Source organism: Carassius gibelio, chromosome A20 (genome assembly GCF_023724105.1).
Source record: "Carassius gibelio isolate Cgi1373 ecotype wild population from Czech Republic chromosome A20, carGib1.2-hapl.c, whole genome shotgun sequence".
In the NCBI taxonomy this organism is placed as follows: Eukaryota; Metazoa; Chordata; class Actinopteri; order Cypriniformes; family Cyprinidae; genus Carassius; species Carassius gibelio.
Window position 1 is genome coordinate 23281093 of NC_068390.1, and position 27874 is coordinate 23308966.

Genomic DNA, 27874 nt, shown 5'->3' on the forward strand with positions numbered 1-27874 from the left:
ATTTAAAATGTTACAAAAGCACAAATATAATAATAATAAAATTAATGTGTACCAAATCATCACATTATCAATATTGATTCTTAAATTTCAAAATCCGTCTTTTAGTCTATGCTGTTTCAGTTATTCACATTCACTAGACATTTGTATGGTGCGCTTCCCAGTCAGCTTTGTGTTTTTGTTTCTTTTTTCTTTTGATAAGAAACAAAGTCTCATCTTTCTAATTCATTATGGCGTTTATTTCATGCACGTCATTCAGTGTCCACAGCTTGCTTGTTTGTTAGAGAGATTAATTCTAGAGAAGAGTTTTTGCTAAATATATGCACTATATGTCTTGATCCATCAAGACGGCACTGCAAATGGCAGCCACTGCGCTGAGCTCCAAAATTAGCTGGCTGGTTTTGTTTATTTGTTCTGTGTTTAGTCATTCTTCTATAAGTTTTACCTGTCATTTAGCTGTGATAGATTTATTTTATCCCAAAGTATTTTAAAATACAATTCAATTTCAGCTATTAAAGTAATATTTCACAATGTTAATGTTTTACGCTATTTTTAGGTGAGCTTTAAAGATTCTCAAAAAACCATCTCACAAGCATAGGCTGGGAGTCAAAGTTCTGTGTTTAAAGAACCTTCCGAAACTAAAATCTCAATTTAGACAAGACCTGTTGTTCTTATGTTCAGATCACAACCATACAATTCAGGGCTGATTAGGCAGTTAATGTAAAATGGGCTAAATGTAAGCTTGCCCCAGGGAAAAGCTCTTCATATTACCCAGTAATCACTGGAAAACTTTATTGACTGATACTAGAGAGAGAAAACGCTACAGCTCTCTAAATAACTACGAGAAACATTATGAACACTGCGTGTGTCAGAGCATTAAAACCAAAAATCCATTATCTTGACAAATGGAGCTAGTTTCGGCGAGGGGAAATGAAGGCCTGCTTCATCTGCATGCTTTAATTATTCCAAGTGGTTTATATGAAATAACAGTCCTTCATTTACCCTTTCCACAAATTGCTTGTCCGTCAAGTCGTTTGACCTCTAAGTCTTTGTGTTGATAAGGGCAAAATTTGCATTGGCAAATCTGTTCTTACATCTGGCCCTTCAGTTTTGTACGAGAAACGGCCCGGCTTAGACTAGTAAATGAGTCATTCCTATTGGGTCGAACCTTTGTTGATTTAGTTATAGCTTATATTTTTAATTTTCTCTAGTTTTCTTCATGTAACATTATTATCGTGTTTCAGCTCTACCAGCGGCAGCTTTAGGGGTTTAAGGTCAGGCCCAGCTGCTGAGACAGACCATTGGAGGAACTAGACTCATTTCAGCCCTCACAACAGAGCTGGACGGAGCTCAAACGAGCTTCACTAATCTGCAATTTCACACTATATCGCCAACGACATAAATGCAATCAGAAATAATTGGCCACTTGCCGCTTTTGAATTCCTTTCCACCATGTTGATGTTTTCGAGCTTGGGTTTTTTTTTAGGACGTTTTGGACAGCGCATAAATTCTGATTGCTCCCCGACTCTTCCAACCTGTTGCCGTCCCGGGTTGCTTGCAAATGTGCAGTTCTGGCACTGGCCGCAGAGGAAGTTGCAAGGTTGAAGAGTTTTTCATACAGATCATTTGGCCCGACTCTCCTCACTCAGCAGGTGTCTGATTGGACATGAGCCGGCGCTCATTGAGGCGGAGAAGTGAATTGTTTGCAGTTGGCCAAATCTCTAATTTGAACATGCCGAATCTGGTCCTCGCGCTTCATAGGTTTTTTTTGGGGTTGTTTTGGCCTCTTATTGGATTTTATACATGGTGCACTGCTTAGATTTGCCCCCTCAGTCTTGGCACTGGTGTCAGTTTTGGTTTTGGTGAAGATGACTGAAATGTATTCCCAGCACCTCCTTCACAGACATGATCAACAATGCAAGTCTGTGTCTGACCATTACGGTCTTGCCTCGCCGTGTCAACTTTTCATCTCTTAATAACAAAACATTTAATTAATGTCAAAAATTCGGCTTTTAGACACACATGAAGGCGCTACACTCAACCCACTTTTCCCACCTTTTTCCATTCAGGTGTTTTCTGCTGGCCATTTATTCCTGAAGTCACATAATTGGATTTCCAATCTCAGGCTGTTTAGAAGCCACTAGCGTCTCCAGCGTTAACAGGCCATGGTATTTTCAGATGCACTGTGCCGTATTTAGGTTAAGCATGATTACGGTTACAATCTGTTTGTTAGAAGCACTTGAAGCCCAAACCTCGGTTTGTCTGTGAAATCTTGCACATTACTTTGAATTCCTTCCATTCGCCAGGAACACAACTCCCCTTGTTTGCATCCCACTCGACTTTTCGCGCCACGGGATACCCTGACAAGGTGAAAATTGGTTTATGTGAAAGGGTTCACACATCGGTGGAAGTTTGGGAAGGATTATCACAGCTTGATCAGGTTTAAGAACAGATCTTCATAGGTTTGTTGGCAGGTCCTGTAGCTCTGTTACCACAAGGATGTCTTTACACCTTCACAGGCTGCAGACTTCAGACATTGATTTTTGATCCCTTATGTAATTCTTCACCTCAATGTCAACTTTAGTTTATTCTAGGCCCCTTCTTCCCATCAGCGTTTGCATTATTTCACTTGGCAAATGAATTGTTTGAATAACCAAGTGAAGCTGTTTTGTTTGTTACAGTTCATTGACTGTTGTAGTTTTAGACACCTGAGGAAATAAATAGCCCTCCAGCCGCTGAGTAACAGCTCAGATTTCTTTTTTTGGCACAGTTCAGCAGCACGGTACAACCTTTTTTTTTTCTTTTTTATTTTACTTAAGTAAATTGCATAGTGAGGTTTTAATTTTGATAGGTTTGTTCAGCAAGGATGCATTCTTTCTATTAAAAAAAAAAATCCTAAAGGGAGTTTCCCTTCACAGTTTCCACAAATATTTTCAACATTGATTATGATGGGAAAAGTTTTTTCACTGAATTTATATGTTACAATTCAGTAAAATAGCAATATTGTGAAATATGATTGCAATTTCAAACAATTTACTTGTTTTTGTCTGAAAGTCAGTGTTCAGTTTGCAGGTTTCACTCTCCCTGTAGTCTTTGTCACTTTGTGGTGTGACGAAAATGTATGTTTATATGTTTTTCAGCCAAGAGCATCCAGAGTTTTCATTTCAGTTTCATTTCAGTGCATCAGTGCAAGTAATTAATTCCTGTGATGAAAAAGCATCATTACTCCAGTCAGTCAAGTTGCAAAGTGGACAAGCTTTAAACCAATATTCAGAAGTCCTGATCTGTGGGACTATAACGAAAAGTGAAAAAGTGTGAAAGTGAAAAAAAGTGAAATTGACATTCAGCCAAGTATGGTGACCCATACTCAGAATTTGTGCTCTGCATGTAACCCATCTGAAGTGCACACACACAGAGCAGTGAACACACACACACACACACTGTGAACACACACCCAGAGCAGTGGGCAGCCATTTATGCTGCGGCACCCGGGGAGCAGTTGGGGGTTCGATGCCTTGCTCAAAGGCACCTAAGTCATGGTATTGAAGGTGGAGAAAGCACTGTACATGCACTCCCCCCACCCACAATTCCGTCCGGCCCGAGGCTCAAACTAGCAACCTTTCGATTGCGACTCCGAGTCTCTAACTGTCATGCCACGGCTTCCCCAAGTCCAAGAGCAAGCATGCTTGGGGAAAACCCTGTGAAAAAGCGTCATGTTGTGTTGCAGTCCAATGACCTATTGTTTGTCAGGTTCATGTATTTAGGAGTGACTCAAAGGTCTATTTGTATTAGTGCAGTAAACCCTGCTCTCAGATTGTATGAAATAGCAATATACCTTAAAAATAATGTGCTCCTTTACACCTTAAAATAAAATCTTGATGTATTAAATATTTTTTTCCAGGAAGTGGCTGAACTTGAAGTGTATCCGCTAGGGCACGCTGACACAAAGGCTGATATGTTTGATAGAATCACTCTGCTCCAGTTCCCTCATTTTCTTTTGGCTGTTGTGAGTTCTTTAAAGGTTAAGGTCTCCGCTGAAACGCACTGTGAGAGCTTCTACTTGACAGCGGGTTTTATTTTGCCACTCTCATTTAGAGCCCAACGCAATAGCGGTCTCTTCTGCCTCTCCAGAAAGGTCACCAACTTGCATCATCAGATTTAGCATAGCTCCCGTCTTAATTTTGAATGCAGCATAGTCTCTAATGTCAAGAAATAAAAGAGCATTTCAATTTTAGACTTTGTTTGTTTGTGTGGTGTTTTTTTTTTTTTTTTTTTCTCTGTGCAGGTTCAGAATATTTATTGATAGTCCAGAGTTGTTTTGCACGGTATATGTGATTTGCAAAGATGTGGAATCACCACAGACGCTTCTGAATCACAGCAATAAAAATATATCCTATTTTATGAGCTTAAAATCAGATTTTTTGTTTAACGGATCCTAAGGAATGAATGGTGCTAAGCTAAACGCTAGCATAGTGGCGCCGCGTGCTACAGCGAGTACATGAGCTGAGACGGGAGAGGTACATATCAACTCATCTAAGTTGAGGGAAGAACATAGTGCAATATGGAAAAATGGTGGAGTTTTCCTTTAATGGTCTGTGTAATGTGAAATAAAACACGCATCTTTTCATAGGGCTGTGTTCAGTATATGAAAGCAAAAAACAACTAGCATGAACATTGTTGTATGATTCATAAACAAATGACTCTTTCGAAAAGAGAATCGGTCAAACAGAATCCAAATGTCCAGTTATCTGTTTCAGTCATACCTTCATTCACACATTTATCTTGTCCAGACAAAATAAATAGCAAATGCTTTCGTTGACGTGTCTTTTCACAGTGTTTTGACTGGTGTCCATAAAGCAGTGCTTCCTTTCTTCTTGTCGCTGAGTGTCTCCTCCTATCTGATCTCGGTGTTTTCAGACCACTTTATCAGCTTGTGAGAGTGAGCCAAGTGTGCCTTTTGTGAAAGCCTTTGGGTGAAGGTCAGCAAATGATGCTATCTTTCGTTCCGTTGGGATTGTGTGCTTTATCTCAGTAAAACAGTAAAATTGTGAAATATTAATACAATTTGAAATATTAAAATATTTGTAACAATTAAAAAAAACTTATTTGAATATTTTTTACAGTGTAATTTATTCCAAAGTTGACTCTTGATACTTTATTCTAATATGCTGATTTGATACTGGAGAAACATTTCTTATTATCAATGACCGATGTCAATGACAATGTTTTTGTGTAAAAGCGGATACATTTTTCAGGATTATTTGATGAATAGAAAAATAATTCATAAATTCATAAACTCTTCTCTAAATACTTCATAAATTATATGAAAAAATTGATGAATTTATGAATATTTTTTTTTAAACCAAAATATTTGGAAACAAATGTCTTCACTTTTCTTTGAAAAAATTTTTTTCAACAGAAGTACATATGACTATATTTTTATTGGTGTATTTACAACCACAATAAGATTGTCAGAATACCAGAATTTTACATGTCAACAAGTACAATTTGATCATTCTCAATAGTAATTTTGATATCACAAATATGCTATTGCACGCATACACAAGTTAAATATAAACATAAGGACATACATTTTTAAAATGTAAAAATGCCTTTTAAGTATTAAGTAAACAACTAATCAAGTTTTCTCAAGTCCTTGATTTATGTAAACAGTCAGGAGAGATGGAGGAAAGATGAAATTATAAGCAATAAGAAGAGAGCACCTGTTTGACCTCATTTAAAAATGCAATTTCACACTCTAGACACAACTGGCTCCGTTTACAAGAACAGATCAAGTGTTTGTCAGTTCCCATCTTGCAGTCAGATCAGCATTGTTTTCTTATGCACCTTGTCAATGTACTGATTCTTGACAACCCTATTCTTCAGTTTGGCTGTGGTCTGTGAAATCACACCAGTGCTTCCTGTTCTTCCTTTGATATGTCACAGAATGACATTCAGGGTCAGTGTGGCTTCACGTTCTCACTAAATCCGCTTTATCAGTGAGCACAGGTGCGTCTCTGTGGCCCATTTCATCCCAATGCTGAAAGCCTGTTCCCCATCTATCTCTCGTGCCTGTCATCTCATGCCATCCATCTTGTCTTTTCAACCAGCCCCTCATTTTCATCTGAATGGCTACGGTATGACTACACTGTTTATCATTTCCAGACATGCCCTTGACAACTAAATGTTGGTGCAGACATCACAGAGATGTTTTCTGGCACATTTTAGCTTACTGGTATTGTTAAGCTTGAATTTTTTGTTGCAAGTAGAATCCCCCCCTCTTCTTCTTTTGATATGATGTGTCACAATGTCAAGGCTGATTCAGTGTGTCTGAATGCAGAGACTTCAGTGTCTTATGCCGCTGATAAATTCTGCTTCCATTCCGCCAGTCTGCCTATTCATCCCTGTTGTATTATAAGCACAATGGCCCCATGTTACTATATATCTGTCCTATTAAAAAGATACCTGCTCCACCTTAGAGGAATCAATTATTCCTGTCTGTCACACAGCTGTACATGTCTGGCAGACAAACTCTGGCATTAAAGCAGAATTAATTCATTAGGGAGAAACGCACCAGCCAGCAGATACACAATTATGTCGGCGTATCTCTGTTGCGTTCCTTATCAGATTGAATAAGGTTGGAAAAGGTGAGGTTTGGGTCCGTATTACATCATGCAAAATTCAAGAAACAGTGTAAAAGCAACCGCTGCTTTAACACTGACAGTGTTTCTACTGTGTAACAGAACTGCAGTCATGTTTGGAAATAAAGTGACTATTTCTCCTAATAATTGCTATTGCTAAATTATAACTTGATCATCATGAAATCTACACTACTTTTTTTTTTTTTTTTAACTGATACTTTTATTCCACAAGGATGCATTACAAATATGTTAGGGAGGATAATTACTATGGTGTGATAAATATTAATTTCAAATAAATATAACCATTAACAAAAATATTAAGCAACAATATTAAGTTAAAATATTAAGTTTTCAACGTAGATTTTTTTATTTATATATATATAAATTGTGTGTGCGTGTGTGTGTGTGTGTATGTATATATATATATATATATATATATATATATATATATATATATATATATATATATATATATATATATATATATATATATATATATATATATATATATATATATATATATATATATATATATATATAATTTAGATTTTCAATAACAGGAATAAACTATATTTTAAACATACTTTAAAATGTAAAACCATTCTTTTAACATTTCACAATTTTACTGTAATTGCTATAAAATAAATATAGCCTTGGGGATCGTTTGAAAATTAAAGAAAAAAGAAAACAGCATCTTAAATTGACTAATTTGCAGACACTTCTATTCACAATTTGGATAATCAGATTATCATTTTTATATTAGATAATCAAACTTTCCATAAATATTAGGTCTCCTTATGCTAGTAAATTTGCAGATTTGCATGACTGTAAATAGAAAAATAGCTGTAAAATTTTACCCCCCCCCCAAAAAAAAAGACAATCACTCAGAAATTGCTAGTTATTTTCGCAAGAAAACGGATTGCAAGTAACATGAATTAAACATGAAATTTTGAAGTAGAGAGCAAAATAGCATTTTCTTATAAAGCATGCTACAATGTTGTATTACAACTTGTGCATTTTGGTTGCCATGTTTACAGTGTGAATTTTATAATTATAAAGGCTAAAAATACACACTGCACCATGTTCATGTTGATGTTCAAGAAACCGCAGTTAGAGATCTCTATTATCCATCTGGATTGTATGACTACACAAGCCAGATGTGAGCTGGCTGCTCTGTTTTTACAGCTTGTCTTGTATTGCAGCCAAAGGGAAGCGTGTGCAGAGCAGCCATTGACTGGAGCTCCGGGTGTAATTTACTGACTGCGTTCATATGAGAGATCGCTCGGGTTTCCCAATCCAACCTTGGGGAAATATCAAAAACAGTCCTCCTTTCTCTGTACATACTGTATCTTGAATACATAACTTTAACAGTGTTTTCCCTAAAGATACAAAAGATCTTGTGTGAAGAGAGATGCTCATAAAGGCCTCTCTCAGAGTACACCGTTTGATTAAATGGTTCCCTACATGGTTTTGTTGTAACTGCCATGTTTCCAATTTGGTTCAAATTGACAAGGCATTTCAAATTTAGAAAACTTAGAAATGCTTTAGAATTGACTTCTGGTTGACTGAGATGAGTTTTTAAAAAACCATTGGCAATATATTTTGTGTGTGTGTGTGTGTGTGTGTGTAAATTATGCATTATATAAAATGTATTAATTTAATGTATATTTATGTTTTTGTCTCCATTCTACACTTTGTGTGCTCTCTGTATGAGCTTTGGTCCTCACGGAGGTGGAAATGTCAACCTTTGTCAAAGCTGTCTCGCGATCAGACTTATCTATACCTATAGATAAGTCTGATTAAGTCTGATCGCGAGACAGCTTTGACAAAGGTTGACAAAGGTTGAGCGTAACAGGTTTTGTAGGGCTTTGAAAGGGTCAGGTGGCTCTCTGCAGCTGTGTGCTCCATTCCCTGTAGATCCTAACAGTAATTTAAGTAAAAGCTTGTGAAGTCACCATCCACTGACAAAGCAATTTATCTTACGACCAACAGTCGCTTCATGCTCACACATACTTGCACTTCCACCTTGAAGTGGCATAGGACAGGACATTTTTGAGCAACCTTCAAGTTTAAAAGTCTGCCTGACCTTCTTTTAATTTTATTTCCAACATTAAATTTCACACTAAATATTATACATATTTGTATTTTATTAATAATAGTAACAATAATATTGTGTGAGCGTGCGTGTGTGTGTGTGTGTGCGTTTATTTGTATCTATCTGTGTTTGTGTGTTTACACATTTTCTTTTGACCATTTTGTTGGGATTTTGAAATGCCTTGTTATATTTAGTTGTTTTTTACTTTTAATAAACATTTGATCGCAAAAAAATAAATAAATAATAATGATAATTATTAATTATTAGTATCAATTGGTATTTAATGATAAATGATTGATAATTTTAATAGGAATAATGACAGTAATAATGCTATTAGTAGTGGTATAAATAACAGCAGCTGTTAATATTTAATAGTTTATTGATGATGAAGCTGATGATTGTTGTTGTTGTTGTTATTATTATACATATTGTTAAATTTAAATTATGATATAGCACAGCATAGGGGTGGGTGATATCTGGATATTTAAAATATATCGAGATATTTTTTAAACACGATATGGATTTTGACATATCGTATATATCGATATATTGTTTATATTCTGATTCCGCCACTTTGCTTGTTTGCCTTCCCTGTGCTGTGCTCGCCCCCGCTCGCTCGCCCCCCGCCTCCTTGCTTTTGTCCCCTCTCACCTCGCGTGTAGAGAACTAGTCAAAAAAAAAAAGACAACTGGCTCCATTATATGGAGATACTTCAGTTTTAAGGCATAGGGCGAACGGCAGGCAGATGTCTACTGTAGGGCCCAATGAAACGCGGACGGAATCGCGGAATCCAGTCATAAAAATGGAATTTACAGTTTAACGTGGAATGTCACGGAATTGGTCAAATTTTAAATGAATTAATCAAAAGTCGGTCATGCACTTACATCAAATCGCGAAATGGACTAATATCTGCAAATATTAACCCGGAAAAGTCTATTTAAATATGAATCCTGCATGGTCTGCGTGTCTGTGTTAATGAATGGCGCAGAAGCGCATCTTCATTCATTAAACACGGAAGCTCGCATAACGCTCGCGCTGATTTCATTGTCTTTCCTCTCTCTAAATAAAGACGTGAACACATGAGGAACATCTCCAGAACTGCACTGACAGTCACTTCATGAGCATCTGACCGTTTGATTTGAGTAAGACTAGCTCATATCACATCATAGACTGTGGTATCACATACACAGAACTGTAAAGGTAAACCCCGTCAAAATAAAAGTATTTGACAGAAATCTATTACTATTGTACAGCAGAATGTAGATAGCCCACTACTACTACTATTAAAATGAAACTAACATAATTTTATTAGGAATAATCACACAACATTTCTCCCATGTTTTATTTTTAATAGTAAATCCCCTTTGTTTACCAAAAAATAAAGTTTGCCTAATTTTAAATAATTAAAAGATAAATTAAATGAATGTTTTATGCCTTCATTTGATAATCAGAAAAATGTAAATACACAGAATTTCTGAAGGGAAAAAAACATTTCACATAAGGCTATTTTAAGAATTGTTTTTAACTAATTAAGTTGTTTTTATGCATTTAAATAATTGCACATGCTAAAACACAGAATTAGGTAACAATAAAACATATGGTGAAGAAAAAAATAAAATGTTTCATAGGCCCCTTAACATGTAATATTTGCCATTATTTGTTTTTGCAGTAGTTTTTTGGGGGTTATTTTTCCTGTAAAGATATCGAGATATATATCGTATATTGAGATATAGCAAAATATATTGAGATATATTTTTTGCTCCATATCGCCCAGCCCTAGCACAGCATGTAAATATTTTTGGGGGGCTGTTCTATTAGTATCATTATAACAATATTTAATAATTGATATTTAATGATACATTATGATAATATGAATATTCAATAATAACAATGTTATTTGTATCAGTAATAAAAAATACAACTTTTCTTGTTAGCAGTATTAATAAAAATGGTTAATATTTAATAATGTATTGATGATGATAATGATTTGTTGTTCTTATTATTAAAACATCTATTACTTAATATGATAATAAATAATTGCACTTATATACACAAATAATAATACTGTGAAATTATTTTATTATTTTATTAATAATTGTTAGTAGGGGTCGACCGATTTTTATGTATGTATGTATGTATGTGTGTGTGTGTGTGTGTGTGTGTGTGTGTGTGTGTGTATGTGTGTATATATATATGTATGTGTGTATATATATATGTATGTGTGTATATATATATGTATGTGTGTATATATATATGTATGTGTGTATATATATATGTATGTGTATATATATGTATGTGTATATATATATATATATATATGTATGTGTATATATATATGTATGTGTATATATATATGTATGTGTATATATATATATGTATGTGTATATATATATGTATGTGTATATATATATATATGTGTATATATATATATATGTGTATATATATATATATATGTGTGTATATATGTATATGTATATATATGTATGTGTATATATATGTATATGTATATATATGTATATGTATATATATGTATATGTATATATATATATGTATATATGTATGTATATATATGTATATATATGTATATGTATATATATGTATACGTATATATATGTATATGTATATGTATATATATGTGTATATGTATATATGTATATATGTGTATATATATATATATATATATATATATATATATATATATATATATATATATATATATATATATATATATATATATATATATATATATAGCAAATGGCAATATCTTAGAAAGAAGGGAGCCAATATAAAGACAATATTATTTTTATTTTAATTCATATTTAAGAAATTTGAAATAATTTGACAATGGATTAAAAAAATAAATGTTTAATATACACATACTAACACTATACTATACTAATATTTTTTTCACAAATACATATTTTATAAAAATATTATAAAAAGGAATAAACACATCAATATACAATAAACATCAAAATAAACGTCCCGCCCCAAACACATCAGCCAAGCAACAACTTAATTATGCTTAATTTTGTAGTTTGTCAAATTTACATAATCAGACTCCACTAATAAATGTCATCCACAAATTACTTTTGCATGCTGTGGACATCAGTTCTCATTTATATTATGGGATGACTGTTTTTGATATATATTGAGAATTGTCATCACTTTATTTTAAGATGTCCAGCAGAGTTGCTCTCTCTTGTTTTGTTTACTCTGAGGTTGTAGGGGTTTTATCAGAGACATTAATCAAAGTGATGGCATGCTTTGAGTGACTGGCTCTCCCATAATCTCAGATTGAGCTCATGCTGATGGCATCATAATCTGGAATGATAGTCCACAGTCTCAAATGTGTTATTATTATTATTTTTAAACCTGCCTGAATGCAGAATTGAATGTGGCATCCATCCAAACAGCCTGCTCAGTGAATTCACTTGGACGAGATAGCAGCTCACCTTGTGTTTGAAGTAGCAAGGGCGAGCACACAGACTTCATCAAGGCTGCAGGCGCTGGGGAAAACGCTATGGAGCGACGCATGCTTCTTGTTGTTGACCTCATCCTTGAAATGCATACAGAATGATGGACTTGAAGGAAAAGATGTCCTTGTTTAGAGCTGCTCAGCGAGAATGATCAGTAGTGTGTTTAGATGAAACCAACTCTTCACTGTTACAATTGGGATGATCCATCATGTCTCTGATTTCCTACCATTAAATCCCATTTGTATGATTAGTATTGTTTTACTGCTGCACACTAGTGCAGTGCTTTTATTCCCTAGTAAATTTGGATAAGTCATTGGATTGCAGTTTGGTTTCTGTCTGTGTCGCCGCCCTCTCTGGTGTTTAGAAAGGCTCTCACGCAGTGATCTGGCTCTGCTCAGGGGACCTTTGCTTTGTGTGCACTCTGACACACAGGATGAATTACAAGAGGGATGAGTAAATTCAGCTCTACGGCAAAGATCTGCACGCAGATTTCTGCAACTCCTTCGCCAAAATAACCCTTTGAAGATGAAGAGCTAAACCTTGAACAAAAAATATCATATATCTTCAGCATTTACTTACCTGTAATTGAGAAAAATATTGTAGAAAACTGTTAATTTAAATATTAAAGACAGAAAGGAGCAAAACTTACTTTTTGAGGCAGGAATCCTGGGCTGATATTTACAAGTGGATTCTAAATATATGGATCAGTGCTGTGTTGTGACAGTATCATCTGTTTATTTGTCATAAACTTGTGTTTTGATGACAAACTTTAGTTTTATTATGACCGATTTTTGCTAATTTAAATATGTTGCCGAGGTAACATTTTGTCAAAGGTTTTATTGAAATGTAAATTATCTGTGAGACTCATACATATCGGAACAAGAATTTTTTTATAAACTAAACTTAAAATGTATATATTTTTAGTCATGATAATTTAAGCAGGCCAAAACTTTCGCCATAGCAAGTAAAAATCAGAAAAATGTATTATTTTCATTAAGCACTTTATTTAAATATTATTTAATATTGATTTATATTATTTAATAAATTTAAAAAGTGTTTTGGGTCTGTGTGTGTGTGTGTGTGTATGTATGTATGTATGTATGCATGTATGTATGTATGTATGTATGTATGTTCTTGAAAGAAGTCGCTTATGCTTGAAAAGGCTTATTTGATTTTAAAAAATACAGTATAAAAGATTATATAAATATTTTGAATTTTCTGCATCATTACTCCAGTCCAGTCATATGATCCCTCAGAAATCATTCTAATATGCTGATTTGCTGCTTAAAAAAATATCTCTTATTATTATCAATGTGGGAAAAAGCTGTGCTGCTTAATATTTTTGTGGAACCTTTTTTTTCTTTTTCTTTTTTTTGATTTTTTGATGAATCGACAGATTAAAAGAACAGTGTTTATTTGAAACAGAATTTTTTTGTAACATTATAAATGTCTTTACTGTTACGTTCAATCAGTATAATGCATTTGGAATTGTGGTGATAATGATATATTTATTTTTAATTTAAACAAACACAAGTGTTTAAGTATCACTTAATTAAAAATCATGTTTCTGAATAAAACTGCTTCCGCTCGTAGCGATATGCAGCATATTTGCTGGTTGAGGGATTGGTAGCAGCTCCTTGATGGTTTGAATTGTCAGAAGAGCGGAATGAAGATGACAGGCAGGCAGGCAGAAGGTTTACAGCGGTCCGCGTGCCCTCTTCTTATCCGCTCTCATCAGCCGTCTCCTGGATCCTGCCCTCAGCAGAATATCAATGCCTCTCTTTCTGTCAGCCGACTCGGTGTATCATGCAAATATGACTGATAAAATAAATCCGGTGAGTTTATGGGAAGGCAGGGGCAGCCAGAGGTTACACGACTCTACTGCCTCTGTGTGCGGATGAGGTTAGACTAACTTCTGTCTTTCTTTTATTTCAGGTGTTCAGGAGAAAAGCTGTTGAACTAGGAGAGAAGCTGTTGCCGGCTTTTAAGACCCCTACCGGCGTCCCTTGGGCTCTTCTCAACCTAAAGAGGTCAGTGACGCACAAACAAACACATTTCCACACAAACTCCCGAGGCTTTCTTCAGCCAAGCAGGTCAGATCTCTCCACTGCCGGTCTTATTAACTCGCAAGTGCTGTATCTTAAGCCTCAAACCCAGCAACGGCTCTCTGTCACAGATATGATAAAGAACAAACAATGTGGTGGGATTATTTCGTTGCAAAAGACGTTTTCTGACTGTTAAAGTGCTGCTTGTGTTGCTGTTGTTTTATGCTGTTATCCCTTGTTTTTTTTTTTTTCAGCTAGCTTGGTCTCAGAAATATCAGTTAAAGGAATAGTTCACGCAAAAATTATAACTCCCCTTCAGGCCATCCAAGATGTAGGTGATTATTTATAGATGTAGATGTAGGTAATTATTTACATTATTTTATTATATTATTTATATTATCATATTTTATTATATATATATATATATATATATATATATATATATATATATATATATATATATATATAGACAGACTGCCTAGCTAGATCGTCATCTGGTTGTTGCCCAAGCTACGTCAGTTACGTTATGTATGCTAAAATCATGTTGAATCAATGTTGTTCACGTCATTTAAAATAAATGTAAAATCTCCCTAGTTTGCTAACCTTATGTAGAAGTTCTGTTTATAAAAATATAGTTTATTTCATATGTTTTACATTCATTTGTTTTTTTTGTATAATAGCTATTTGTTCAAACATGGCTGTTTCTTGCGCTACAAATAATTGTTTTATTAATTTTACATAAAACGAAATGTTAATTCTGTTCTCAACTTGTTCTTAAAAAAAAAAAAACACACAACACAAAGTACCGATAAGAATACCGTTAAAGTACCGGACCGTTAAGCAGTTTCGGTAATTGTAATACCGTTAAAACCTTAACGATACCCATCCCTACTCTCAATGCTACGTTTTATGATTGCAGCTCTGAAGTTTCAAAATCTTTAATGCAATGGAGTGCAGTGATGATTTAGAAACAAAAAATAAATGTTCTTTATAAGCCGCCGGTGTCATTTTCTATACATTTTAACATGATTTTCAAAAAAAAAAAAAAAAAAAACGCTCTACAGATAATCAAGTAACTTAACTTGAAGTCCAGTAAATGTTCATCTTGAAATAATACTAATAATATAAAATGTATTCCTCACATCTACTTTATAAAAATCGGAAAATATTTTACAGCAAATTGACGCGTGTACCATGAACTAAGTATAATACAATTATGATAGGATTTTACTTGCTACAAATGTATAATCTGCCAATCAGACAATAGAAAAGACATGAAATATTCTGAGCTCAACAGGTTTATTAGCAAGTTTTGATCATGCTGATAATTTAGAGGCTTTAATTAATATGTTATATATCACAGTTGGCTTTATAGGGTTTGCACTAATGTCAGACTTATCTTTCATTATAAATCTTATCTTTTGGATTGCAACCAGCGTTTTTTATGCAAAAAGAGAAAATAATCAAATAAGATCTAATAGATTTCATTTGTGGTGTATTTGATTCACTGTATTATCCAAAGCTGTTACTTTACAGAAAAATATACATATATTAGGGTAATAGACCGTGACCGTTATATAAAATGACATAAAATAGATTATATGGTCATACGGCCCACTCCTGATTCATACACTTCACAACAATGTCCGAGATCCCAGATGTCCTGGTTTGTGATGGATGTCTGGCCACCCAGAGCTCTTCAACCGTAGGCAAGCAGGAAATCAGTGCAGAGATCTGGAGAAAGACAGAGTTATCCCTCGACTGACAGACTACACAACTCTTGTCTTTTTGCAGTCAGGCACCGCTGGCGAAGACAATGCAGAACGAGTGGGTGGCACATGGCAGAGAGCAGAAACATACTTCAGTGTTTAACAAAGCTTTTCATATTAGCTTGAGTGTCCGCGCTGTGTTTCCTTGTTTAAACTGGAGTGAAGTGCTCTGACAAATGCTCTAAATGGAGCGGCCAAGCATTTTATAAAAAGGAGCGCCTAATAACACAGCTACAGGACAAATGGTCTTCACTTCCTGTCAGTAAATATAGCTTTCCACCATATCTGCACTTAGCACAAGTGCTCCTATCACCTCTAGCGAAGGCGTTTTCCTCCCTTCATGTGTGTCACATACATCATTAATTCCGTCCACATTGCTAATGCTGTTTGCTTCCACACTATTGTTCGCTTTGGCTCGAGGCACCTCTGGTGCCGCCACCATATGCCTGTAATTCGTGTCTCTGTAAGTGTGTTCATCTAGTGGGCAGATGTATCCTAATGCATCTTCATGAAATGTGCACAGCTGAAGGCATTTCAAAGAAGGACAATATTACAAGCTAAAGTCAGATTGAAGTCAGTATTGAAACTTGTGATTTAATGTAGGATCTGATGAATTCACATTCATAGCCTCATTCATTTCTGAAGTACACATAATAAATATGAAGTTTATTAATGTATTATTACATATAGTAAATATAACAAATTACATTTATATAGAGATAGCAGTATAACGCATATTAGTTATTGTATTATATTGTATATACATATAATACAAATAAATAAAAATATTGATACAGATTTATTTTATTTACATATAATACATTTAAGGAATATTTATATATATATATATATATATATATATATATATATATATATATATATATATATATATATATATATATATATATATATATATATATATATATATATGTGTGTGTGTGTGTATATATATATATATATATATATATATATATATATATATATATATATATATATATATATATATATATATATATATATATATATCTCTATATCTGTATATATGTATGTTAGTTAGTTAGTTAGTTAGAGCTTTTAAACACAGTGATGAGCTGTTGTTTGTTCTGAGGTGTCCTCGGTGGTCCCATCATCCTTTATTTAGCCCTGTGTTCCTGTCAGTTGAAAGTTCCAGAGAGAAGATCATAATCATATTCAGTGATGATGACTGTGATTCATGCCCTCATCAAACAGTTTCTAAGCTATGAATTCGTATTCTCTTCTGAATCCGTTTAATTGAGCAAGTCTAGAGATCTCATCGAAGACGGTCAAATGATGCAGCAGTTATGTAACCCACTTATTAGGAAAAGGTAATAAACCGCACGTGAATCTAAATTAAAACACAGTATGTTTGGACAGATTCACATTTATGCAGTCGCCAGTGTGAGTATTGACCCACTTGCAGAAGCAATCAGCCTCAAGCCAGCAGAACATTTGAATTTCTATGTGGTATGTGGGCTTTATTATTCATTTATTTTTATCTGTCTACTGTGAGTCCCCAGTGTTGGGGCGAGAAAAGACAGAAGAGGCCTAATTTTACAGACAAAGTTGACCCAGATTTGGCTGGAGCAAGACTGAAGGCCTTGTGCTTGACTTTCCCTTCACATCGTCAACTTCTGCTTCTCTTTGCACAAGTTTGCGTGAACGCAGTCTCTCTGCATGGGCAAAACCCTCACACAGTGTGGACAATCATGATGTGTAGTCTCTAATTGTGGTGTAAAATCCAAATGTGAACATTTACTGCTGCTTCGGAACGCACAAAGCATTTGTTCAATTAACTGTAAGACGACGCGACTCCCGGCGTGTTTGAAATTAAACCAGCAGTAAATGTGTCATTATTTGCTCATTGATTCTTGATGCAGCTGTTTCCTTTTGTTCCATTTTCTGCTTTAAAGGAATGTTGCAATTGTTTCAGTGGTTTAAACCTTGATTACTGCTGTTTTTCTCTTTAAACCCTTTCAATTCACTTGTAAAAGACAAAACTGTGAGGCAGTTCATTCTAAGGTATTTGAAAGTGGAATTTAAAACATTGTCTGGTTGGAAGAGGAAGAAGAGAAAGAAATAGTAGATTAATGGCCAGTTCTTTTCATAGAAATATTAAATATTTTCTTGTGTAAGTACCACTTTTAACGGCTCTCTTCAGTTGATAGTCTGGCTGAATGTATTTGAAAAAGACTGAAATTTCTAGGAGCTGCATTTATAAAACATTTTAATGACGACAATTTCTCTGTAAACGGTTTTCTTATTATTTTCTAACTTAAGAAAAAAAATCAAGAACATTTTGTTTTCTTTGAAAGAAAGTTTTTTATTTATATATACCACCAAAAATTGGACCATTTGATGGTATATGTTGCATTAGATCAGGGGTAGGCAAGTTCGGTCCTAGAGAGCCGCAGACCTGCAGAGTTCAGCTTCAACCTTAATCACACACACCTGAACAAGCTTATCAATCCACTCAGGATTACTACGGTACAGGCAGGTGAAGGTTGGAGCTGAACTGTGCAGGACTGCGGCTCTCTAGGACCGAACTTGCCTACCCTGGCTTTAGATCAGAGCTGCCCAACCCTGCTCCTGGTGATCGACTGTCCTGCAAAGTTTGGCTCCAACCCTAAGCAAACACACCTGCCTTTAATTTTTAAGTGAGCCTCAATACCTTAATTGGTTGCTTCAGGTGTGTTTGATTAGGATTGGAGCTAAACTTTGCAGGACAGTCGATCGCCAGGAGCGGGGTTGGGCAGCCCTGCTTTAGATCATCCCTGCGACTGCCTGCCAAGGACATGGAGCTCTTTAAACTCCTGAAGTGTCAAACGCTCAAGCCATCATCCAGTACCTGCCCTCTTACGCTTCTTCCTGCAGTCCTGAATTCCTGCAAATTCCACATTTGTTCCTCGTTAACTATTCAAGAGGGAAAAGTTCCCTTCATGCATAAACATAAGTCCTTCGTTACATCCCCCCCATGTTCCCCTTGGTTAAAGTCACGCAGCCTGAAGCATTTCTCTATTTTTACTTTTTCCCTCCATCTTACCCTTTCCTTCTTTTTACCCGGTCTGTTGTGAGCCCATCTAGTCATGTGCTCGTGTGACTGTTGACCCCTTTTCCTGAAGAGTTTTTTAACGTCCTCTGCTCAGTGAAATGTGTTTCATGGTCATTTTTCTGCATCTTATCTCCCTTCTGCACTCCATCCTGGTGCTTTTTATGAAAACGTGAAAGGCAGATAAAGGATTCCCAAATCAAATTTACCATGCTACCTGTCTGACATCACTTTAACTCTGTTTATCCTCCTTCGCTTCAAGTAAACTGAAGAGTCCTGCTTGCTGCATGGTCAAGAGAAGAGCAAAGTCTTTCACTACAAGCATGTTAAGGCCATGCTTTTTACTTCTAAGCATCTAAATCTAGATATACCCATTTTTTTGGAACTTAACCAAAAACTTATACTGTACTCATGTCAAAGAGGTTGAATTGTACAAAATGGGTAAAAAATGTACATGAAAGTTGTTCACCATAGCAACAAGGCAGAGCCATCCTTTACTTTAATTAGTTTCACTTGCAAACAAAACAATCACAGTTACTGTTGCTCATACTTCTAAGTATTAATGGAAACATACACACATCCTTTTTTTTATTATTTAAATATGTATTCTGTCTACTTCATGTGTGCATGTGTGTGTTGAACCTCATGTTTTTCCAAACCCCTCCTTATTTGCTTCTAAAAAGCATATTAGACTACATTTACTATGGAAAAAAAAACTATTTTTTATTATTATTATATTTTACATACAGTATATGTAAAATATAATAATATTACATATAAGTATGTAATAATGGGAAAAAAGGTTAAAAAAATATTTTTAACTATTACTTATTTTTTTACCAATAATTTTGTATAATCTTTTTTTTTTTTTATCAATTGTCTTAATAAATTTAATTCCCTTTTCATGTTATCTTTAATTATTATTAGTATTATTGTGTTTTCTTTACAAAGACAATTTGTAATAAGCTAGTCTAGCTTTGTTGATTGAGGCCAATAGTGAGTTTAATATAATTGTTTATCATGTTTATTTTTAATCTGCACAAAGTTTCATCTCTTAATTCATCTCTTTTAATCAATGAGGCACTTATATACTAATTCACCTCCTTGATCAACTTCAAGGCAATCACTGTCTGACTTCACCTGTTGAAAGCAAATTTTTTTTTTAATCCACAGATTTGTTTGAGAGATGTTGTGGAGAGCTTAAAGGAGAGAGTCTATTGCTGGTTCTTAATGGGGTTGTACTCTTTTAAATGTGCAATTTTCACCCATTGATGATGAAACTCCTTAAATTCAGTAGACATACATTGAAAGACACATGCAGATGGGTTCTTCTGATTTAAACTGGTAATCAATCACCCAGAACACCCTAGCAACCACATGGCAACAAAAGAAAAAAACAAAACAAATCTAGTTCCCCTGTGATGTCACGTGTCTGTATATATACATGGCACAGTGAGTCAAACCAATAGCGCATGCATGCTTGAATAAGAAACACTAAAGAAAGTGATGGAGTGTCAGTCAACACTAATCTTCTATTGAGGTAAATGTGCCTTTCACATAATGTATTTGTTTCATAAAAAGGCAAGACAGTAACTGCATGACGGCTGCACTTTGCTGAGATGTTCATTGTTGGTTGGAAATGAAAGCTTCATAACCGTGCTTTGAATAGGCCACATGCTGCGTGCTTTTCTGCCATCATTTTCCTCTCTAGATAATTGATGTCCTCTAAATGGTATCTTACAATTGTTCACGATTATTTCAGTTATTCATCTATTACGGGCATACGTAAGGGTTACATAACAGGCTTATTTAGGCATGATGGATGCTTTTGATAGGGATTGATGAGGACGTTTCTTCTGGCCGTGCCAAAAAAAAAAAAAAAAAAAAAGGCGGCGAGAGGTCAGACAATAATGAGACATTACTCTTCCCTCGCCCTCCTCTGAGAGCCACAGCTCTGTTTGATCCATTTTTAGGACTCCCCTCTCGCCCCAGACGAAATAAAGTTGAACAAAATGACGGAAAATTGTTCTACAGTTTAATTGAGCTTTACATTAAGCAGATGTCATGGAGTAAAGAATAGTATAAACGTTCTTTTGCTAATCTCCGTTTTATTATGACAAATGGCCGGGTCGCCACTGTGCCCCCAGGCTCTTAAACTCCAGCAGGATAATCAATTCAGAAGACTTGGGCTGTTAGGAATATGTGCATGATGTGATGAGCCTAATTTCAGAGGCATATTGCTGTTGATCATTGCTGGAGCAGTCATAACCGTTACCAGTATGACTGTGCTGCTTTTATTGTCTGCAGACGTTAATGAAAGTTAAACACAAACGCATACAATTTCATCCTATAGGATCAATATCACTGTTATGTGGGGTCCGACTGCTTTATAGATCTCTGTAATGTATAGCATGCCTCTGTGGCCTCTGGCCTACATGATTGAAATGTTAGGTTGGAGACGAGAGAGATGGAGAGAATGTCATTGTGAGACTCTGGTCTGATGTCAAACATAAAGGCCAGGTTCTGTAGCAGCCGGAGGATACATGAGCTTTGGTTAATTTGGTGGAGTTCGTATTTCACTCCAGCGCTATTTAATTATTCAGGCTAATGGTATTTTCTCAGAGCTCTGGCAGATCATTTGTTATGTATCCCTTACTGCTCATTAAGTGTCCAAATGTAAGGGACATGGGTCTACATAGAAAGACAGCTGAGAAAGAACTAGCTTTTCTGTCTGCCTCTTAAAAGTTTGCATATTTAAACAAATGAAACGGATGGACATTCGCTTGCTTTAAAGAAGACACTGCGTGCCTATTTAATGCAAAATTGACATACATTTGGGTTTAGCAGATGCTTTTATCCAAAGCAAGGAAAAACAGTTTGTCAAAAGTCCAGAAATATCTGCTGTATCTGAGCGTGTAGAGTACAGCACTCAGACCAATGCTTAATAAAGCATGACTTAATTCTGCTAAAAAAAAAAAAGACGTATTGAATAATAGACAAAAATGACTTGAGCCTTAAGTATTCACATGAAATTAAATTAAAACTCCATGAAATGCCACCACATTCAGTAATATGTCACTGTTCTTATGTAATTCCACTGTAGAATGGAAACTTTTCGTTCGTGTAAAATATATTCTTGGCCGTTTTATATTATGTAAAGGAATTTTCTATCAGCATACGTATGAAATATCATTAGATGGCAGATAATTAGGTAAGTGTGGAATCTCAGGAAAGAGCCTTTATCATCTTTTTGTTGTGTGCCTGGCATCTCTTTTCCCTTCGTTTTTGTGTTACATGCTCTAATCATCTGTGTAATGAAAAACAAATTGGTTTGGCTCAGCTCCGTGCTCTACACTAACATTTGCTTAGGAGCACTCGTGCCCCTAGGGGTTCAGTCAGATTTGAGTGAGGAACATTTGATAAAGAACATTTATATTGAGAAGTTTATATTAACCTGCTTTAAACTGTAACATTAACTAATTCATACATAAATAGCCCAAAGTCTGGAGTACATTTTACAAGAAAATTACATTTCAGTCTTTCTACTTCAAGGCGTCATTTAATTATTTAAATTGTATTTTACTTTAATTTATTAGCCATTTCTGATTAAATGTTTCTAAACCATTTCCCCCCAGTGTAACAAAACACAAAACATTAACAGCTATTCAAGATATATTCAAGATTTCAATGTAATCAAACTTTTATTTGAATGTGTTTTAACTATTGACCTGTTGAGTGTTATACATGTAAAACTTTTTTTTTTTTTTTTACAAGATATATGATTGAAAGTTCCTGTGAAGTTTGGTTCACATAAACGGTCGCATTGTTATTGAAGTCTGCATGGTGTAATTAAAGTCCAATTAAAGTGAAGACACCCAAAATAATCCTTAAACCATTGGATTTGGGACGTTTTGTTGATTGTGAAAAGCAGCCAGCCACAGTGTCATTTGAATGTAAGTTGTTTATGTTAGCAAGTTTTCGTCAGATGTCACTGAATGCATTTTCACATTCACACACATCAGTTTCCTCACGCAGGAGAGCCCTGCAGCGTGTGTAATGCACAGAGCTCTGTAGTGCCAGAGGCAGATCAGCGCCGTGTAAAAAATGATGACATTGGTAGCAACATTCCAAAGGTGTTTACACGCGTTTCCTGCTGTGGCCTGAAATATGAGGCCTTTACCTCATTTTGTGTTATTAAGAATTCACTACCACAGGCTAGAAAATATCCTCTTGCAGTCAAAGTGACATGCGTGGACTTCTTTGCCATCCAGTTGCATCACACATGGAAAAACATTCACATAAAATGCCTCCAAATTAAACCGTTTGAGTACTCCGTTCCTCCAGGCCAGAGCTACTGTGGGTAATTTGCTGTCTTAATGACACAAATATCTTGCACGGTCTGTTTTGTAGAATTAGGCTTTAAAAATAAAGTGGAGAATGTCGTTCTTTCGTTCGTTAAAGCTGTGATTACGTGTCATTACTCAGCAGTGATTTATCTTCATAATTGGTGTAGACACAGAGGCCCACACAGTGCGCATCTGATGTCGGGGTTGGAGCAGCGGGTCAGGAGATGTGGCTTCCATTTTCAGGCCGGAGTTAAGTTGTCAGCTTTTAGTTGGAAGCGTGCCAGTGAAAGTTAATAAAGGCGGCTCTAAACACTGAAAGAAAACACGGCCGCTCTGTAAAACAAGGCCATGAAATCAACTTGGCAGCCATGTAAGATGTGTTAAGTACTGAAATTTGTGTGTGTGTGCGCGTGTGTGTTATTTATTCATGTTTATATATATATATAAACATGAATAAATATATATATTTCATTCACAATATATATATATATTTCATTCACAAGCAGATACTGTACTGTATATATTAAAATAAATGACAATTTTTATTAAAAATTTTGTGTTTTCTGTTTGAATATATTGTAAATTCTAGTTTATTCCTGTGATGCAAAGCTGAATTTTCAGCATCATTACTCCAGTCTTCAGTGTCACATGATCCTTCAGAAATCGATCTAAAATGCTGATTTGGCGCTCAAGAATTTTTTTTTTTTTTTTTTTTTGGTTTGTTTTTGAATATTATCAGTTTTGAAAACCGTTATTCTACATAGTTTTATAGAAACCCTGATAGAAACTTTTTTTTTTTTTCAGGATTCTTGAAATATACAATATAAAATTTAAAAGAACTTCAGTTCATTTTAAATAAATATTTTTTAACAATTTCTTTACTTCAATTTATTGCATTCTTGCTGAAAAGTAGTAATTTATTTTATTATTATTATTATACCTTAAACCTTTGAACTACAGTGTATAGAATCAACTGAAATTCTCACCAATAATATCAAAGCCCTGAATCCAATCAAGTCTGATGATTAAAATCAGGTCTTGCCTTATTTCTCTCTGAATATTCGGTTTCAATCTGAAATACATAAAATTACACAAGTTGCAATTTTGACTGTTTGAAGGTTTTCTGAGCAACACAAAATGTAAAGTATAAACACACAGCTCATGATTGCGGAGTTACTGCAGTAAATTTGATCTCTCCTCATGTAATTCCTCTTCCTCATGCAGTGGGATCGGCAGAAACTGGCCATGGGCGTCAGGAGGAAGCAGTATTCTTGCCGAATACGGGACGCTGCATTTGGAGTTCATGCATCTCAGTGCTCTTTCAGGGAGACCAGTTTTTGCCGAGAAGGTGAGCAGCAGTTCAGGCATCATGCCTCTGCAGTGTATTAAACACCACACTGAACTAAATGTGAATTTGGAGCGGTCGTGAATTGTTATAAAAGCTGACCACAGTGACCCAGGATGACCTCCGCTCGTAACAGTTATATTGATGCTCTTTTCGCTTCAATCCTCATATCTGATTCTCTTCGAATGAATCTGCTGACCTGACCTGAAATATAGACACAGACAAATGACACTATTACAAGCTCTGAATGAGGCTGTGCAAGCGGTGAAAGTGACCTAGTCTGTAGATTCATGAGTTCTGTCCCTTGTTTACTGCGTTATTGGATGAGCTTAGCTATGGCTTAATTTGACGTGATAATACAAGCGATATGTGATTTGCCGTTGCAGGTAATGAACATCAGAAAGGTGCTGAATCGACTGGACAAACCTCAAGGATTGTACCCGAATTACCTGAACCCTAACAGTGGACAGTGGGGCCAGCGTAAGTCCAGAAACACACGCACATACTGGAGAACCTCAGAAGTGTTTTCCCAGAAATGTCATGATTGAAATGAGTGTCTTTATCTGTATCTAAGTTGAATTGATCTATAAGTGTTTCTCTTATAGATAGAGAGCTGATTTGTTTAGTCTGTGAGATAGATAGACAGACAGACAGACAGACAGACAGATAGACAGAACACTGACAAAACCAGCAACAAGTTTTTCCTATTGGAGCCTGGGAACTTTTAGACATGACTTTGGTCGCCTGCAAACTGATAAAACTTTCCATTTCCATTTTCAATTGCTAATTACAGCCAGCTTTTGACATTTTTGGGTGTAATCTGTAGCAGACGGTTTGTGCACATGCCATATGAGACTTTGGCTTGACCAGTGGCGCCCCTGAAACTGTCGAGAAATGTCAACTTTCTCACCACATCTGTCGTCATAGTGCTTTAAGAGTTAATTATGCAACAAAGCCAGAAATATACACACTTTTTTCCTTAAGTTCATGCTGTAGACGACTCACACATCAATAGTTTGGGATGTTTTATGCTGGTCCCGCAGCGAATGGAATGACGACTTCAGTGAGGCCTGCTCTGCTGCGTTAGCTGGCTTTCGTGTCGTCCTCGCTCCAAGGGGTTTATTGGCGGCTTAGCGTGGGGAGCAACGCTGTCTCAACTTCATGGTCATTGATGACGCAGGCGCTTGATGATGAAGAGCCAGAGGAGAACAAAGATTCTTACTGCAGTGTGTGTTGTCGGGATAATACATATGAATTATGATGGAGGAAAAAAAGATAGAGGCTTTTGAGCTGTCAGAATGTAGCAATACCTAAACTAGTTTTCTTCTCCGTGCATTTGAGCAAGTCCTTCTTTTTTCGCTTCGACAAAAGTCATTTGTTTAGACGATCGTAAACAGAAATGATCTGAGATGGCAGCAAGCTGCAGGGAAGATGGGATGGTAATGTGTGGCTGCACTTGAAAATGGCTGTCAGTCTTTTAGCTTCGCACAAGTAGCCCAGAACCGTCCTGAAGGGCTTTCCATATGGGTCAGTTGTCATGTTTGGGTTTGAGCAGCTTGAAGCTTTAGGGTTAACCTTAATGAAACAACAACATGAATCAACCATCCTATAAATTCCACAATCTACCCTTCCTCTCTTTTATCTCTTTTTCTTTTTCATCGTCATACATCAAACTTCGTTTTGCACTGTCAGAGATTCTCAGTGTTTCAAAGCTGTCTCCAGTTTAGCTTCATATGTGCCACTCAACAGAAGTTTCATAAGCTAGTAAGCGGTCTTATGAGGTTACATCCTACCGAATTGAAAACTCATGAGACACTGAATAGCAGTGCTTGTTTTAACTTTATATAGGGGGATATTTAGGCACCCTCAAGTCCTTCCCATTTTTCTCTTTTGTGAAACACAAAAGAAAGTGTTGGGCTGAATATCTGAGCCCTAATAAAAAAGTCTCAGAAATTGTACATATAATTTTTCACAAGTTTTCTGAAGCCACGCTGCTATGTTGTCGCATTGCACTTGTAGCCCCACCCACAGTGAAATCTTATTGGTTCATACCCCCATTCCACATCAGACAATGAATATGTTTTGATTAGCTGTAGTTTTGGCACTTAAGAGTTTTTCTTTCAGTAAGTATTTGCTGTGTTGTGAGCAAGGATGAAATGTGGGGCTATGATCGAGCACCTGACGTGCATGAGGTCTGTTTCATGGTTGCTCTGTGTGCTTCAGTGCTGTACAGAGAGGCTTCAAATGTTCCCGGTGTCTGTTGGGTAGTAATCTCAGCTGGTCATCAGGATTCGCTCAGGAAGCTGCAAGAGCTGACAACAAAACTCCTGTTTCCTGCTGTCAAATTTTACCAACAGAAGACCTCACAGATCCTTTGCACAGCGAAGCCCTCTTACCACCAACGCAGTACAGTTTGGAGTTTCTTTGTGATGTGTGTGAATTATTACGACAGTGGGGAAAAGCCATCTTATATGACTAAGAAACTAAATCGGGTAGTGTAGAGGTGCTCAAAGTCTGGCCTACAGGCAAATCCAGTCTGCCTCGAGTTCATCAATGACCTCCTGCTGAAGTCTTTTAAAGACTTTTTTTTTTTTTTTTTGAGAATTCAATCACTGCTGCTGTGTCTGCGCTGCAAGAGAATGAAACGACCTCTCTTATTATAATAAATAAAGCAGTGCAAGAAAGACTTCTCGTCTAGTATTGCAGTGCAGACTTTTATTCTTACATAGTTTTTTAAGTGCACTTTTACATTAAATTAGACTACCATTGAAAGCTGTGTGGTAGCTAAGTTTTTTTTCTCTCTCTCCAACAAGGATGCCTTAAATTGAAAGAATTTGATATTGTTGATAAGTTGAAACATTAACAGACTGGCAGTAGTTTTGAATTATTTATGTATTTGTATGAAAGAAAAAAAATTGTTTGTTTGTTTGTTTTTATTCACTTTGACTACATTGTTCTGGAAAATGAGAAGGCTCTGACCAGCACTTATGACTGGATATAAATCTGAGCACACGTAGCTGTAATTGTTGGTCATTGCACATTTTAAAACAATATCAAAGTCAAGGATTGGCTATTAGCGATCATTTCATT

The 27874-nt window shown here is 35.6% G+C and overlaps 1 protein-coding gene across 1 annotated transcript in view; it reads left to right on the forward strand.

Annotated features, from left to right (window-relative positions):
• The window catches only part of LOC127938301 (mannosyl-oligosaccharide 1,2-alpha-mannosidase IA-like), a 95081-nt gene that overhangs the window by 52237 nt on the left and 14970 nt on the right, over positions 1–27874 (forward strand). The window contains exons 5-7 of the mRNA XM_052534816.1: positions 14148–14242; positions 24664–24787; positions 25171–25264. Of these exons, the coding sequence (XP_052390776.1) occupies positions 14148–14242; positions 24664–24787; positions 25171–25264 (313 nt within the window). The remainder of the gene's footprint in view (positions 1–14147; positions 14243–24663; positions 24788–25170; positions 25265–27874) is intronic.